Raw genomic sequence first — 17,551 nt, 5'->3', positions numbered from 1 at the left:
AAGAAGAAGAAGAAGAAGAAGAAGACGCCAACGAAAATGTCTAACCATTAGAGACAATGTGATTTATGGAATTTCTGTTGGTGAGAGCCGACGTCAAAACCTTACTTTATTAACATATTTTGTAATGGGTTGGTATGTTTATCTTTTAAAATGCATGTTCATGTTGAACTAAATATACTCAAACAGGTAGTTCTGTCTTCCATTGTGTTGTTGTCCATCATATGGACATGATGCGCAAAAAATAGATGTTCAAGTTTTATATTCCAGGCTGCGTATCTTTTAGAGCGAATATTCAAACCTCATCTCATTTTTGGCCAGTTTTGACGGCGCTAGTCTACCAGTGTGCTACATTATGAATAGAGGGGGTTTGACTACTCAGATTCACCCTTTAATCATAACTTATAAATGTAACATGAACGTGAAGAGCGAGAGACCCCCTGACCTCATCATAACTCCATGATAAACAGACCTCACAGACTTCTATCACAATAAAAGCATGTTTACACACTAATCTCAAGTGCCGAATATTATGAACAGAAATAATAAACGTGGCTGACCGATGTAGCTGCTAGCGTTCGCTAATGACATATTTTTCTAATATTTCATGCTCAAGTGGTGCTTGACACTTGACGGTGGTAACTCAACTCACATTGATAGTACGTGCAAGTCTTGTCAAAAAGAAACCATCTGGAAGGGCTTTGAAACTGAACTTGCCATTCAAAAGACGGTTTTCTTTTTCCATTTCTGCCCAAGGAGGTTTGGTTCTGCTAGCCATCCACAACGTTACTGCTGATTCGCTTCCTAAATTTCAAAACTGCGAAACGACACACATCACCGGTATCCACTCCTGTGGAACCAGGTTCCAGTCTGGGTCCAGGGACCAGAGCGTTCAGCTATCAGGCTCCTCTCCTGTGGAACCAGGTTCCAGACTTAAGACTTTCCTCTTTGATAAAGCTTATAGTTAGGGCTGGCTCAGGAGAGTCGTGAACCATCCTTTAGTTACGCCGCTATAGGCCCTAGACTGATGGGGGACTTCCCATGATGCACTAAGCACCTCTAACTTCCTCTTTCTCTCCATCTGTATGCAACCTCATTCCATTAATGCATGTTACTAACTCAACTTCTTCCCTTTCCCGGAGTCTTGTGCTCTCTCGCCCTTCTCCTCTCTCCTCCTATCGCTTCCTGCAGGTGTGTCTGGCTATGGATCTGTGGAGTCTGGATCTGTGGAGTCTGGATCTGTGGAGTCTGGATCTGTGGTTGGAGTCCCCTGCTGCTGCCATGTTCCTGCTCCAAACCCTCTGCTACAATTCTCCATGTCTCTCTTTCTCTCTCTGTCTGTCTCTGTCTGTCTCTCTCTCTCACCCCCAACTGGTCGAGGCAGATGCCCCCCCACCCTGAGCCATGGTTCTGGTCTAGGTTTCTGCCTCTTAAAAGGAAGTGTTTCCTTGCCTCTGTGTCCTAGTGCTTGCACTTGGTGGGAACTGTTGGGTAAAATCACAGAGTAAGGTCCAGGCCTGCTCTTTTAAGAAAAGCACAACGAGATAACTGTTGTTGTGATTTGGTGCTTTATATATAAAATTGAATTGAATTGAATCACAGAATGTGAGTTAATCGTACGTCAATGAAACCTGTGGGGTTATCATTTATATAAATATGAAGCTTCTTTTTACACACAACTCTTTAAAATGCTTTAACCAGGAGACAAAGTAGAAAATCCTGTCAACACAAAACCCAACTTATAAATATAATCAATAATGAGCATGCAGTGGATCAGCTGGTAGTCCCCTTTGTGATAGGTATCACAAAACCCGGGGAAATAAAAAACATCTGAATAGCTAGACATGTCAATGAAGACAATAAAGCACAATTTATCTGAATGGCTAGATATGTCAAGTATCCATGCTGCAACACAACAGCAGACAATGCTCCATGCAAATACTGCAACTCGCATCCCACCATCAAATCACTATAGACTATAAGGGGTTTGCTCAACCAATACGGAGAGAGTACAAAGTTAATATCTTACACAATGAACATACCACTGAGATAGATTATTAACTAAAGTAAAAGATGAAGGAAGATCTGGGACTGATATATATGGAATTAGACACAAAATAAATAAAAAAATTGAGATAAAAAGAATTTGGAAACCCAGAACCATTAAGGACTTATTACGTACCTTGTTCCAAAGCCCCCCCTGGTCCCTGTGGGGGAGTCGAGGCTTTCTCCTGGCTTGGCTGGCCTGTCACGATTCATGTGCTGCAGAATGGAGCTCAGCTCGGTGATAACTGTGTTCTTGGAGTCTGGTGTGGATGGGGGGCTGCGCAGCTCAGGGGGCTGATCGCCCCACAGCTTGGATGTCCTTTGAGTCGGAGTCCTAGGTGGTTCAGAGGATGAAGGGGGAGGGGGAGGGGCCTGAGGCGGCAACCCATAGGACTCCGGGGGCTCTTCAATGAGAGTGTCATGATAAAGCGATGTTCTGTTGATGACAGACTTGCCCTTGGGTTTGGGTGGCACAGGGGGCCGATCCACCAGGAAGGCGTGCCCGTCTGCGGTGGCATAAAGGCTCTCCAGAGCGCTGTCACAGAACCCCCCCTCCGAAGACAGGGTGGAGATGCTGGAAACGGTGCTGGTGGTCTCCATGTGCTGAGGATCCCCGCTACTGCGTCTGTCTACCTCCTCGATGCCTGAGTCGCCCACCCCTGACTCTGAGTCAGGCGGAGGGGGAGGATATGGGGGGGGCATGCTGTTTGCCACCCGTTTGTGTTGATCAGGGACCGGCGGTGGGGCGTGAGCATGGTATGGGGGCAGAGGGTGTCCCCCATTCCTTCTCTTTTGATGAAGCATCTCTGCAATGGCACTAGCTTGGTCATCGGGAATGTCAATGCTGTTGGCGAACTCTAGCGGCGGGGGAAGCGGCTCCGAGAACTCAAAGTCCTCATCGATGTCAACTGATGCCAGAGGGGGAGGGGGGATGCGGAAGGGCAGCTTTACGGGTTCGTCCAGGGACTCGCCTAAAGGAATGCTCCTCCTCCGTGATGAGGGTGGCTGAGGATTGACGGACAGTGTTGTAGCGTTGACAGGATCGGGTTGGTTGGGGTCCTTCAGCTCTGAAGGCCTGTTGCTGTCCTGGCCCTCCACCTCTTGGTTGTTCACCTTGTTGCTTGCTTCGTTGCTGGTGTGGACCATCAACAGCCCGGTTGACTTGGGCGGTGATGCGTCTGCCACATCGGCTGGCGCACTTTTCCTCTCCTCAAGTGCCTGGTGCTGCCGTTCTTCCCGTGCCCCATCAGACTCGTACTTCTGCTCCGTGGCCTGCCTCCGCAGACCGCCTCGGCCAGGCCGGCCCATGGTTGCTGAGGAGATCGCAGCGAAACTTGTCTCGATCCCGGAGCGTAGTTTGGTGTCAATAAAGAGCGGTTGGTTGAGGTCTGGTTTGTGGCTTGGCTGAATTGGGAGGGACTGGGCTTCGTGCTTGGGCGTCTGCTGAACCTGAGGAGGATTTGGTGTCTGATTCTGAGGATGGTTTTGTTGCTCCTTCATGGCCCGGTCACGAGCTGCCAGGGCCAGAGCAAGTGGAGAATTAGGATCCAAGGGCTTGCCGGTGACAGGATGGAGGTAGGTCCCGTTGGCCCTGTAGTGGCTCTTAGGAGGAGTGGCTGGGAGACTAACCGGACTGTCCAGGTTGGGACACTGGCCTGTTCTTGTGTTTAGAGGTTCCCGTACCACTGTAGGCTCAGGAGTGTTGAAATCTGTCATGTTGCCACTACCGCCCCCAACAGGGGGCCCAAGCTGCGATGCGAGAGGGGGACCCAATATCCTTCGAAGCCGCTCGTCGCTACTAAACATGCCTTCGTCGATAGACTTTGAATGCCGAAGGCGAGGTGTTGGTGTGGGACCACCGAAGTCATCGTCCCCCATGTCTACTGACTGGAAGGAATGTAAATGCTTTTTTGCCTCTAGCCTCTTTTCCCGGTCCCGTACTGCTCCGGCAATAGCCGCCGCAAAGGGGTTGCTTAGAGACATAGGGTCTTCGGGACGCAGACCGCAAACAGTGGGCGTTAGAGGTGGATGTTCAGGGGTGGTGGGCTCAATCTCCATGCTGCTACCCTGGCTGCTCTTTCCACTGCTGCTGGTGGAGGGCTCCTTAACGATGATAGTGGGGATGGGAATGGAAGAGCAAGTTCGTTCTACTGGCGTAGTAGGCATGGAAACAGCGCCCGAGGGGTTGGCCGGCATGCGACACGTTTTCTCGGGACTGTCCTCGACGTTGGGCTGCTTTACCAGCATGCCCTTCCTTCGAGCTGGTTTGGCTGGCACGTACAGTGTCTTATTGCCCACCTCGGAGTAAGGGTTCTCGGGCACTGGCGTGCGCCCTCGACTGCGTGTGGTCTCGAAGTGCTCGGAGCTCTGGCGGAAATAACCACGCCTTAACGTGCCAACGTCGGTGGTCCGGCTAATGGTCTTCACTGCATTGGGTGAGTTCTGGGCGAAGCTGGGTCGGGTGGTGCCGTAGCTCTTGGGCGTTGAGGCAGCAGCTGAGTTGTAGTCCGGTGGCGAAGGAGGCGAGATGGCTGGAGGAGGAGGAATGTCTTCTGAGGTGTCGGGCATGGAGAGGCTGCGGGAGAACTTGAGTAGGGGAGGTGTGAGAAATCCCTGTTTCTCGTCCTCCGATGTACCTTGGAGAAATTGAGCAGAAAGAAAAATGATGTGACGAGCTCGGGGAGACATCCCTATTTTTTTATGTCCAGCATGGCCACCTCTTTACACAGCACGTCTCATTTATTGAGGTGAGCTCTTTCTTAACCTTTATTTATCTAAGCAAGGGGTCCTTGATATTTGCGAGAGGCCAGATAGACTGGTGAATTAATATTAACAATTACCAAACACCACGAGTTGCTATGGACTAAAATAAAGGCCCAAAATAAACATCTATATTAAAGGCAGCGTGCTGAATTTATTCAAAAGCAACTTGTTCTCACTACCAACTCGTGAAATACTGATGCTTGGTCAGTGGCCCCGGGGTCAGACCAAGACCGAGTGACCAAAGATCAGTTAGACTTGAGTCCGAGTCCAAACCCTAATTGAGTGGTTTTACCCTGCTTGTTGAGAAAAATGACGCCAAGGGGGAGTAAGAATGTGGTGTCAGGAGAGTAGCCATGGGGTAGTTATGGGAGCTGTATATGTCAAATGTCAAATTATGTCAATTAAAAGACCCAAATGGCTTGCTCAAAGTCAATAGACCTTGTAGATGAGTGACACTCTTTGGTTGGCACACAAGTGGCATCAAACAGGAACATGCCAAAAGTGCTTTCAGTGCAAATATTGCAACAAAAAAAAAGGCCATTTGTTTTTTGTCATGATAATAACGATGGCATTGCAAATCAAAAGCGCTGTGAGTAACATTAGCCTGCACGACGACCCTCTAGTTCAGCAGTGAGAATGAGGTTTCAGCATAATGCTTAATGACCTCCAATATTATCGCCTCAAAGCACACTTTGCTGACTGGATCATTCTAATTTATCTATAATTAGCTGCAATATTGCTTGAGCACACGGAGCAAGTCCTCTGAGCATTAACAGAATATTACGACTAGCTAAAAGCACGAGGTACTGGACATGAAGTTCATAACTGAGCTGACACTCACACACACAGACACACACAGACACACACACACACACAGACACACACACACACACACACACACACACACACACACACACACACACACACACACACACACACATCATACCTATGGACTTTTGCTTTTTCAAAGTGCTCTTTTCGGGTATCCCCAGAAAGGCCCCCGGCACAGTGGGTGGCACCACTGCTACTCCCTGGCGGTCGTGATACATGGACTGAGAACAAAAATGTGTTACTGACATACCCAAAAATACACACTCTTCATTGGCTCTCCCCTGGCAGGGTGGTGTTATGAACCAGTCGTACATATACATATCTACAAAATGAATATAACACACACAAAACCAAAACAAGACCACGGCATCTTCAGAAGATGCCATGATATAAACTGTCTAATGAATAATCTAAGTCTTAAGAAATTCATAATTTAACATTTTTTCATGTATGTTCCACCTCTGCATTAACCCTCATGTTGTCCTCATGTTGTCCTCATGTTGTCCTCATGTTGTCCTCATGTTGTCCTCATGTTGTCCTCATGTTTTCCTATATCAGTGTTCTTTTTAATTCCCCAAAATAACATGATTGATTCCAACGCTCTTTGCCAAGTACAAATCTCTACTTTCATTAATTTTGGGTCTTATTCAATTTTATAGCATTGTAAAACAAATGGAAGTGTTGTTGAAATAGTATTGAGTAAAAGTTGACATATTCCAGTCTGTGATTATCCATCAACATCCATTCCTTTAATTTCAGTCTCAATAATTCCTAATTTCGGCTTTTCTAACTGAAACATTAGGTATAAACCCATTTTTTGACCATAAATTCCAAAAATAACTGTAAATAACTGTAAAAAATGAAGATAATAGTGTTAAAAAGGCACAAAAAAAAGCATCAAAATGGACAAAAACAAAAGAAAGTAGAGTAAAAAACATCAATAAAAAAGCCTCAACAAAAGTGTTGATTTTCAATTTTGACGGGACGACAACACGAGGGTTAATATTATTATTTTTTACGTCCACCTGAGTTTTGGTCACCTACGTTCATATCAGCGGCCGTCACCAAACAGCGACTGGATGGGCGTGGTTTGATCGTGGCAATCTTGGTGTCGACAGGCGAGGACTTCTGGGCGTGCGTCATCTCTTCGACCTTGTCTGGAAAATAAAAAACAAGCCGTAATTCGACGTTTGACAACAGCAGGACTGAACCAGCAAAGCCTTCTTTAGTTTCTCACGGGCCAAACGCAAAGCCAATCATTCACAGTGACCCTTTCCTCCACGGATTGGGAATGAGACTGGAACAAAAAACAGTGAAAAAGATTTTTTTTTTGGGGGGTGGAGACAGGAGGACTTTGATGAAATGTGTCAGGTGTGTCCAGCCTGGCAAGCCGTGCAAGCTCTTTCCAAACAGCCGACTCAGCAGCATCATCCAACGCTCAAGGTTGTTCCCTTGTTAAATGTAAAATGGACAATGAATGTGAGGTCTGTCAAGTTTGCCGTTGTCTTTCTCACTTTTAGGCGACATCCACACTACTGGGTTCTATACTACTGGGTTCTATACTACTGGGTTCTATACTACTGGGTTCTATACTACTGGGTTCTATACTACTGGGTTTTATACTACTGGGTTCTATACTACTGGGTTTTTATTTTTCAGGCGTCATTTTGAGAAAAAAAGGACATTGGTGCAGTTTTAGCTCCAGTAGCAAAACTAATCCTCGTCCACATTAACACGTCTGACAACGCATATCACATGAAATCACACACACACACACACACACACACAACACACCACACATAACATACACATACTACAAACACACACAACACACACACACACACACACACACCCCACACCCAACCACACACACACACACAACACACACAACACACACAGTCGTGTTTGGCTATCTTTGTGGGGACCAGGCATTCCCTCGCCCCTTACCCTAACCTTAACCATCAAACCTAAATGCCTAACCCTCACCCTCACCCTCACCCTAACCAAACCTAACTCTAACCCTCACCCTAACCATAACCATAACCTAACTCTAACCCTACTCCTAAAACCAAGCTTATTCCTCAAACAGCCCTTTAAAGTTGTGGGGACCAGCATTTTGTCCCCACAAAGCTGTCAGGTCCCCATAAGTATACTGTTTTTCACAGTTTTTGGTCCCCACAATGTAGCTACATACCTGGTCCACACACACACACACACACACCACACACACACCACACACAAACACACACATACACACAAAACACACACACACACACAGAGAACACCACACACACACACAAACACAGACACAGAGACACAGAGACACACACCACAGAAACAGAAGAGACACACACACCCACACACACACACACAGACACATAAACACACAGACACAGACACACACACACACACACATACACACAAACACACAGACACCGACACAGACACAGACATACACACACACACACACACACACACACACACACAGACACACAGACACATGTTAGCCCACCGAGCTGATAACAGTGGCTGACGTGGAACGGCGTTTCCAAAGGTCTCTGTTTACGTCCGTCCGGACTACAACACAACCAAAAAACGGTGTTTTCAGGGTCTTGAATTTCAGATTTGAGTCGCGCGTGCTCAGATGTGAATGGTTTACGGCATAACTGTGAAATTGTGAAATCCATGAAATAAAAAAAACTTTTCTCATTACAAACAATATGGGAATCATTTCAAAAATGTTTTAACTTTCTATTGTTTGATTGCTAACGTTTGCTCGAAACGCCGTTCAACTGACAGCCTTTGTTGTGTCTGATGCTAGCTTGTAGCTAAGCTAAATAAAAAATACACCCACTGTTGCTGTAAGTCAATGTTTGTCATTTAACCTCAAACTTAAAGGTTTGTGTTTCTTAAGTGTACTATTTGTGGTGTGTGTGAACTTGTCGTGTGTGTGGTGTGTGGGGTGTGTCATGGTGTGTTGTGTATATATGTGTGTGTGTGTGTGTGTGTGTGGTGTGTGGGTGTGTGTGTGTGTGTGAGGCATATGTGGAAAAAATACACCCACTGTTGCTGTAAGTCAATGTTTGTTCATTTAACCTAAACTATAAAGGTTTGTGTCTTTCTTTAAGTGTGCCTTCTTGTGTGTGTGTGTGTGCATGTGTGTGTGTGCATGTGTGTGCATGTGTGTGTGTGTGTGTGTGTGTGTGTTTGTATTTGAACAGTGGGAGGTTTATTTCAGGAAATGTTTCACTCGCCCAGATAGGTTTCCAGGGCAACCGTGCTTCATGTTGTCTGATCTGCCGTGCAATAATCCAATTGGGAGAGCAAGAAAATGTGCATTTTCTTCTGTTGTGTGTGTGTATGTGTGTGTGCGTGTCGTATGTGTGTGTGTGTGTGTGTGTGTGTGTTTGAGCTGTAACCGTAGTAAGGTCATTGACGCTCCTTTCCTTTACCCTTTCCTCCCCTCCTCTCCCCTTCCCACTCCCCTCCTCTGTGTGTAGATGCGCAGAAGAAGAGGATTGTTTTCCAAGTCACTCTAAGTAATCCTCCCCCCTAATGCATGGAAGCTTTCTACATCCTAGCCAGAGCCCGGGTGGGCACACAGCACAGTCAGAGGCCAGACCAGGGCTAGCATGTAGCTTCTCTGAGCAAATCCTCTTTTAGGTGGACTCTGTCTGATGACATCATCACACACCAGAGGGAAGTTCAAGTCTGCCAAATTTGCCGTTGACACCTTTTCCCACGTTGCAGGCTCAAAAAAAACAACAGCCAAGGCTACATTTACAGCATATGTTCTGGTTTAAAAACAAATATCTTTTGCTGCGTTTACGCCTCGCGGCCTGTCACCGCCCAATGAGAGGAGAGTGCAGATTTGAGTCGCGCATCCGTCACTTTGCAACGAGTAGCATACAAGATGCTAGCGAGAGACTTCTGTAATGTTAATACCGTAAAAATTAACCTACTTAACCTTAACTTGGTTCGCTTGTGGCTACAAGTTAGCATCAGACACAACAAAGGCTGTCAGTTGAACGGCGTTTCGAGCTAACGTTAGCAATCAATCAACCATAGATGGCTAAAACGCTTTTGAAATTACTGTTAGCTTAGCTACAAGCTAGCATCAGACACAACAAAGGTTGTCAGTTGAACGGCGTTTTGAGCTAACGTTAGCAATCAATCAACCATAGATGGCTAAAACGCTTTTGAAATTACTGTTAGCTTAGCTACAAGCTAGCATCAGACACAACAAAGGCTGTCAGTTGAACGGCGTTTTGAGCTAACGTTAGCAATCAATCAACCATGGATGGCTAAAACGCTTTTGAAATGACTGTTAGCTTAGCTACAAGTTAGCATCAGACACAACAAAGGTTGTCAGTTGAACGGCGTTTTGAGCTAACGTTAGCAATCAATCAACCATAGATGCTAAAACGCTTTTGAAATTACTGTTAGCTTAGCTACAAGCTAGCATCAGACACAACAAAGGCTGTCAGTTGAACGGCGTTTTGAGCTAACGTTAGCAATCAATCAACCATGGATGGCTAAAACGCTTTTGAAATTACTGTTAGCTTAGCTACAAGCTAGCATCAGACACAACAAAGGTTGTCAGTTGAACGGCGTTTTGAGCTAACGTTAGCAATCAATCAACCATAGATGGCTAAAACGCTTTTGAAATTACTGTTAGCTTAGCTACAAGTTAGCATCAGACACAACAAAGGTTGTCAGTTGAACGGCGTTTTAAGCTAACGTTAGCAATCAATCAACCATAGATGGCTAAAACGCTTTTGAAATGACTGCTAGCTTAGCTACAAGTTAGCATCAGACACAACAAAGGTTGTCAGTTGAACGGCGTTTTGAGCTAACGTTAGCAATCAATCAACCATAGATGGCTAAAACGCTTTTGAAATTACTGTTAGCTTAGCTACAAGCTAGCATCAGACACAACAAAGGTTGTCAGTTGAACGGCGTTTTGAGCTAACGTTAGCAATCAATCAACCATAGATGGCTAAAACGCTTTTGAAATGACTGCTAGCTTAGCTACAAGTTAGCATCAGACACAACAAAGGTTGTCAGTTGAACGGCGTTTTGAGCTAACGTTAGCAATCAATCAACCATAGATGGCTAAAACGCTTTTGAAATTACTGTTAGCTTAGCTACAAGCTAGCATCAGACACAACAAAGGCTGTCAGTTGAACGGCGTTTCGAGCAAACGTTAGCAATCAAACAATAGAAAGTTAAAACATTTTTGAAACTGATTCCCTATTGTTGTAATGAGAAAAGTTTTTTATTTCATGGATTTCACAATTCACGTTATGCCGTAAACCATTCACATCTGAGCACGCGCGACTCAAATCTGAAATCAAGACCCTGAAAACACCTGTTTTTTGTGTGTTTAGTCCGGAGACGTAAACAGAGACTTTGGAAACGCCGTTCCAAGTCAGCCACTGTTATCGCATCTAGGTTTGGGCGAACATGTGTCTGTTTGTGTCGGTGTGTGTGTGTGTGTGGGTGTGGTGTGTGTATGTCTGGTTCTGTGTGGTGTCTGGTTAGTGTGTTGTGTGTTTGTGTTGTGTGTCGTGTTCGTGTGTTTATGTGTCTGTGTGTGTGTGTGTGGTGGGTGTGTCTCTCTGTGTCTGTGTGTGTGTGTGTCTCTTGTGTCTCTGTGTTGGTTGTGTGTTGGTGTGCTGTGGTGTGTTTGTGTGTGTGTGTGTGTGTTTGTGTGTTGTGTGTGTTTGGTGTTGTGTGGTGTGTGTGTGTGTGTGTGTGTGTGTGGACCAGGTATTGCTATTTGTGGGGACCACAAACTGTGAAAACAGTATACTTATGGGGACCTGACAGCTTTGTGGGGACCAAAATGCTGGTCCCCACAAACTTAAAGGGCTGTTTGAGGAATAAGACTGGTTTTAGGAGTAGGGTTAGAGTTGGTTATGGTTAAGGTTAGGGTGAGGGTTAGAGTTAGGTTATGGTAGTAGAGGGTGAGGGTGAGGGTTAGGCATTTAGGTTTGATGGTTAAGGTTAGGGTAAGGGGGAGGGAATGCCTGGTCCCACAAAGATAGCACAACACGATGTGTGTGTTTGTGTGTGTGTGTGTGTGTGTGTGGTGTGTGTGTGTGTGGTGTGTGTGTGTGTGGTTGGTGTAGTGTTGTGTATGTTGTGATTGTTGTGTGTGTGGTGTGTGTGTGTGTGTGTGTGTGTGTGTGATTTCATAGTGATATGCGTTGTCAGACGTGTTAAATGTGGACGAGGATAGTTTTGGTATGGAGCTAAAACTGCAACCAATGTCCTTTTCTCAAAAGACGCCTGAAAAATTAAAAACCGTATAGTATAGAAACCCAGTAGTATAAAAACCCAGTAGTATAGAACCCAGTAGTATGAACCAGTAGTATAGAACCCAGTAGTATAGAACCCAGTAGTATAGAACCCAGTAGTATAGAACCAGTAGTGTGGATGTCGCCTAAAGTGAGAAAGACAAACGGCAAACTGACAGACCTCACATTCATTGTCCATTTTAATTTAACAAGGAACAACCTTGAGCGTGGATGATGCTGCTGAGTCGGGCTGTTGGAAAGAGCTTGCACGGCTTGCCAGGCTGGACACACCTGACACATTCATCAAAGTCCTCCTGTCTCCACCCCCAAAAAAAAAATCTTTTCACTGTTTTTTGTTCCAGTCTCATTCCCAATCCGTGGAGGAAAGGGTCATGTGAATGATTGGCTTTGGTTTGGCCCGTGAGAAACTAAGAAGGCTTTGCTGGTTCAGTCTGCTGTTGTAAAGTCGAATTACGGCTTGTTTTTTATTTTCCAGACAAGGTCGAAGAGATGACGCACGCCCAGAAAGTCCTGCGCTGTCACACCAAGATTGCCACGATCAAACCACGCCATCCCGCGCTGTTTGGTGACGGCCGCTGATATGAACGTAGGTGACAAAACCAGGTGGACGTAAAAAATAATAATATAACCCGTGTTGTCGTCCCGTCAAAAATGAAAATCAACACACTTTTGTTGAGGCTTTTTTATGATGTTTTTTACTCTACTTTCTTTTGTTTGTGCCATTTTGATGCTTTTTTTGTGCCTTTAACACTATATCTTCATTTTTTACAGTATTTACAGTTATTTTTGGATTATGGTCAAAAATGGGTTTATACCTAATGTTTCGTTAGAAAAGCCGAAATGGAATTATGAGACTGAAATTAAAGGAATGGATGTTGAGATATACACAGACGAATATGTCAACTTTTACTCAATACTTTTCAACAACACTTCCATTTGTTTTACCAATGGTATAAATTGAATAAGACCCAAATTAATGAAGTAGTGAGATGTGTACTGGCAAAGAGAGTTGGAATCAATCATGTTATTTGGGGAATTAAAAGAACACTGATATAGGAAAACATGAGGACAAATGGGGACAACATGAGGACAACATGAGGACAACATGAGGACAACATGAGGACAACATGAGGGTTAATGCAGAGTGGAACATACATGAAAACATGTAAATTATGAATTTCTTAGACTTAGATTATTCATTAGACAGTTTACTATCATGGCATCTTCTGAAGATGCCGTGGTCTTGTTTTGGTTGGTGTGTGTTATATTCATTGTAGATATGTAATGTTCGACTGTGGTCATAACAACACCCTGCCAGGGGAGAGCCAAGAGAGTGTGTATTTTTGGGTAGCAGTACACATTTTTTGTTCTCAGTCATGTATCACGACCGCCAGGGAGTAGCCTGGTGCCACCCACTGTGCCGGGGGCCTTTCTGGGGATACCCGAAAGAGCACTTTGAAAAAGCAAAGTCCATAGATATGTGATGTGTGTGTGTGGTGTGTGTGTGTGTGTGTGTGTGGGTGTGTGTGTGAGGTGTGTGTGTGTGTGTGTGTGGTGTGTGTGTGTGTGTGTTGTGTGTGTGTGTGTGTCTGTGTGGTGTCTGGTGTGTTGAGTGGTGCAGCTCAGTTTATGAACTTCACAGTCCCGTACCTCGTGCTTGTTAGCTAGTCGTGTAATATGCTGTTAATGCTCAGAGGACTTGCTCGTGTGCTCAAGCAATATTGCAGCATATAGATAAATTAGAATGATCCAGTCAGCAAAGTGTGCTTTGAGGCGAATTTGGGGTCATTAGAATTATGCTGACAATTCTCACTGCTAGACTAAGAGGGTCGGTGCGGGCTAATGTTACTCACACGCGCTTTTGATTTGCAATGCCATCGTATTATCATGACAAAAAACAAATGGCCTTTTTTGTTGCAATTTTGCACTGAAAGACTCTTTGGCATGTTCCTGTTGTGATGCCACTGTGTGTCCAACCAAAGAGTGTCACTCATCTACAAGGTCTATTGACTTTGAGCAAGCCATTTGGGTCTTTTAAGACTTAATTGGACCTTGACATATACAGCTCCCTAAACTACCCCTAGGCTACTTCCGACACCACATTCTTTCCCCTTTGGTCATTTTTCTCCAGCAAGACAGGGTTAAACCACTCATTAGGGTTTGGACTCGGACCCAAGTCTAACTGATCTTTGGTCACTCGGTCTTGGTTCTGACACCGGGGCCACTGACCAAGCATGTATTTCACGAAGTTGGTAGTGATGAACAGTTGCTTTTGAATAAATTCAGCACGCTGCCTTAATATAGATGTTTATTTTGGGCCTTTATTTAGTCCATAGCAACTCGTGGTGTTTGGTAATTGTTAATAATTAATCACCGATCTATCTGGCCTCCGCAAATATCAAGGACCCTTGCTTAGATAAATAAGGTTAAAAGAGCTCACCTCAATAAATGAGACGTGCTGTGTAAAGAGGTGGCCATGGGACATAAAAAAAAGGGATGTCTCCCGAGCTCGTCACATCATTTTTCTTCTGCTCAATTTCTCAAGGTACATCGGAGGACGAGAAGACAGGGATTCTACACAACTCCCCTACTCAAGTTCTCCCGCAGCCTCTCCATGCCCGACCTCAGAAAGACATTCCCTCCTCCAGCATTCGCCTCCTTCGCCACCGGAGCTACAACTCAGCGGCTGCTCAACGCCCAAGAGATACGGCACCACCCGACCCAGCTTCGCCCAGAACTCACCCAATGCCGTGAAGACCATAGCGGACCACACGACGTTGGCACGTTTAAGGCGTGGTTATTTCCGCCAGAGCTCGAGCACTTCGAGACCCCCCGCAGTCGAGGCGGACGCAGTGCCCGAGACCTTAGCTACGGTAGGAGGGTGGGCAATAAGACACTTAGTGCCAGCCAAACCAGCTCGAAGAAGGGGGCATGCTGGTAAAGCAGCCCAACGTCGAGGACCAGTCCCGAGAAAACGTGTCGATGCGGCCAACCCCTCGGGCGCTGTTTCCATGCCTACTACGCCAGTAGAACGAACTTGCTCTTCCATTCCCATCCCACTATCATCGTTAAGGAGCCCTCCACCAGCAGCAGTGGAAAGAGCAGCCAGAGGTAGCAGCTGGATTGAGAGCCACCACCCTGAACATCCACCTCTAACGCCCACTGTTTGCGGTCGCGTCCCGAAGACCCATGTCTCTAAGCAACCCCTTTGCGGCGGCTATTGCCGGAGCGTACGGGACCGGGAAAAGAGGCTAGAGGCAAAAAAGCATTTACATTCTTCCAGTCAGTAGACATGGGGGACGATGACTTCGGTGGTCCCCACCACAACCACCTCGCCTTCGGCATTCAAAGTCTATCGACGAAGGCATGTTAGTAGCGACGACGCGCTTCGAAGATATTGGGTCCCATCGCATCGCAGATTGGGCCCCCGGTTGGGGGCGGGGTAGTGGCAACATGACAGATTTCAACACTCCTGAGCCTACCGTGGTACGGGAACCTCTAAACACAAGACCAGGCCAGTGTCCAACCTGGACAGTCCGGTTAGTCTCCCAGCCACTCCTCTAAGGAGCCATACAGGGCCAACGGCACCTACCTCCTCCGTCACGGCAAGCCCTGTGATCCTAATTATCCACTGCTCTAGGCCCTGGCAGCTCGTGACCGGGCATGAAGGAGCAACAAAAACCATCCTCAGAATCAGACACCAAATCCTCCTCAGGTTCAGCAGACGCCAGCACGAAGCCCAGTTCCTCCCCAATTCAGCCAAGCCACAAACAGCCTAACCAACCGCTCCTTTATTGACACCAAAACGCTCCGGGATCGAGACAAGTTTCGCGCTGCGATTCTCAGCAACCATGGGCCGGCCTGGCCGAGGCGGTCTGCGGAGGCAGGCCACGGAGCAGAAGTACGAGTTGATGGGGCACGGGAAAAACGGCAGCACACAGGCACTTGAGGAGAGGAAAAGTGACGCCCGCCGATTGTGGCAGACCATCACCGCCCAAGTAACCGGGCTGTGTGAGTCCACACCAGCAACGAAGCAAGCAACAGGTGAAAAACCAGAGGTGGAGGGGCCAGGACGCAACAGCCTCAGAGCTGAAGACCCCAACAAACCCGTATCCTGTCACGCTACAACACTGTCGGTCAATCCTCACACCTCATCACGAGGAGGAGGCGCTTCTTTAGGCGGTCCTGGACGAACCCGTAAAGCTGCCCTTCCGCTCCCCCCTCCCCTCTGGATCAGTTGACATCGATGAGACTTTGAGTTTCGGGAGCCGCTTCCCCCGCCGCTAGAGTTCGCCAACAGCATTGACATTCCCGATGACCAAGCTAGGCCATTGCAGAGATGCTCATCAAAAGAGAAGGAATGGGGGACACCCTCTGCCCCATACCATGCTCACGCCCCACGCCGGTCCCTGATCAACACAAAGGGTGGCAAACGCATGCCCCCCCCCTATCCTCCCCCTCGCCGACTCAGGAGTCAGGGGGGTGGGCGACTCAGGCATCGGGAGGTAGAACGCGCAGTAGGGGGATATCAGCACATGGAGACCACCAGCACCGTTTCCAGCTCTCCACCCTGTCTTCGGAGGGGGGTTCCTGTGACAGCGCTCTGGAGAGCCTGAGCCACCGCAGACGGGCACGCCTCCTGGTGGACGGCCCCCTGTGCCACCAAACCAAGGGCAAGTCTGTCATCAACAGAAAAATCGCTTATCATGACACTCTCATTGAAGAGCCCCAGGAGTCCTAGGTTGCCGCCTCAGGCCCCTCCCCTCCCCCTCATCCTCTGAAACCACCTGGACTCCGACTCAAAGGACATCCAAGCTGTGGGGCGATCAGCCCCCTGAGTGCGCGCCCCCCATCCACACCAGACTACAAGAACACAGTAATCACCGAGCTGAGTCCATTCTGCAGCACATGAATCGTGACAGGCCAGCCAAGCAGGGAGGAAAGCCTCGACTCCCCCACAGGACCGGGGGGCTTTGGAACAGGTACGTAATAAGTCCTTAATGGTTCTGGGGTTCCAAATTCTTTTATCATCAATTTTTTTTATTTATGTTGTGTGCTAATTCCATATATCAGTCCCAGATCATTCCTTCATCTTTTATTTAGTTAATAATCTTACTCAGTGGATGTTCATCTGGGTAAGATATTAACTTTGTACTCATCTCGTATTGTTGAGCAAAACCCCTTATTAGTCTATAGTGATTTGATGGTGGGATGCGAGTTAGTTGAGTATTGATGGAGCATTGTCTGCTGTGTGTTGCGCATGGATACTTGAACTATCTAGCCATTCAGATAAATGTGCTTTTTGTCTTCATGACATGTCTAGCTATTCAGCATGTTTGTATTTCCCCGGGTTTTTGTGATACCATCACAAAGGGGATCCAGTGATCCACTGCATGCTCATTATGGATATATTTATAAGTGGGTTGGTTGTGTTGACAGGATGTTTCTACTTTTGTCTCTGTTAAAGCATTTTAAGAGTTGTGTGTAAAAAGAAGCTTCATATTATATAAATGTAACACCACGTTTCATTGACGTACGATTACTCATTCTGTGATTCAATCAATTCAATTTATATATATAAGCACCAAATC

General features: G+C 46.5%; 1 protein-coding gene across 1 annotated transcript in view; it reads right to left on the bottom strand.

Moving 5' to 3' along the window:
- The window catches only part of LOC116685814 (SH3 and multiple ankyrin repeat domains protein 2-like), a gene marked incomplete in the record, with an annotated part of 236,568 nt that overhangs the window by 39,701 nt on the left and 179,316 nt on the right, over positions 1-17,551 (bottom strand). Inside the window, 3 exon segments of the mRNA XM_032510775.1 lie at positions 2,180-4,679; positions 5,753-5,858; positions 6,682-6,794. Of these exon segments, the coding sequence (XP_032366666.1) occupies positions 2,180-4,679; positions 5,753-5,858; positions 6,682-6,794 (2,719 nt within the window).

The sequence above is a fragment of the Etheostoma spectabile genome, unplaced genomic scaffold (genome assembly GCF_008692095.1).
Source record: "Etheostoma spectabile isolate EspeVRDwgs_2016 unplaced genomic scaffold, UIUC_Espe_1.0 scaffold271, whole genome shotgun sequence".
In the NCBI taxonomy this organism is placed as follows: Eukaryota; Metazoa; Chordata; class Actinopteri; order Perciformes; family Percidae; genus Etheostoma; species Etheostoma spectabile.
The sequence above is the reverse complement of the archived record's forward strand: the minus strand, read 5'-3'. Positions and strand labels throughout refer to the sequence as shown.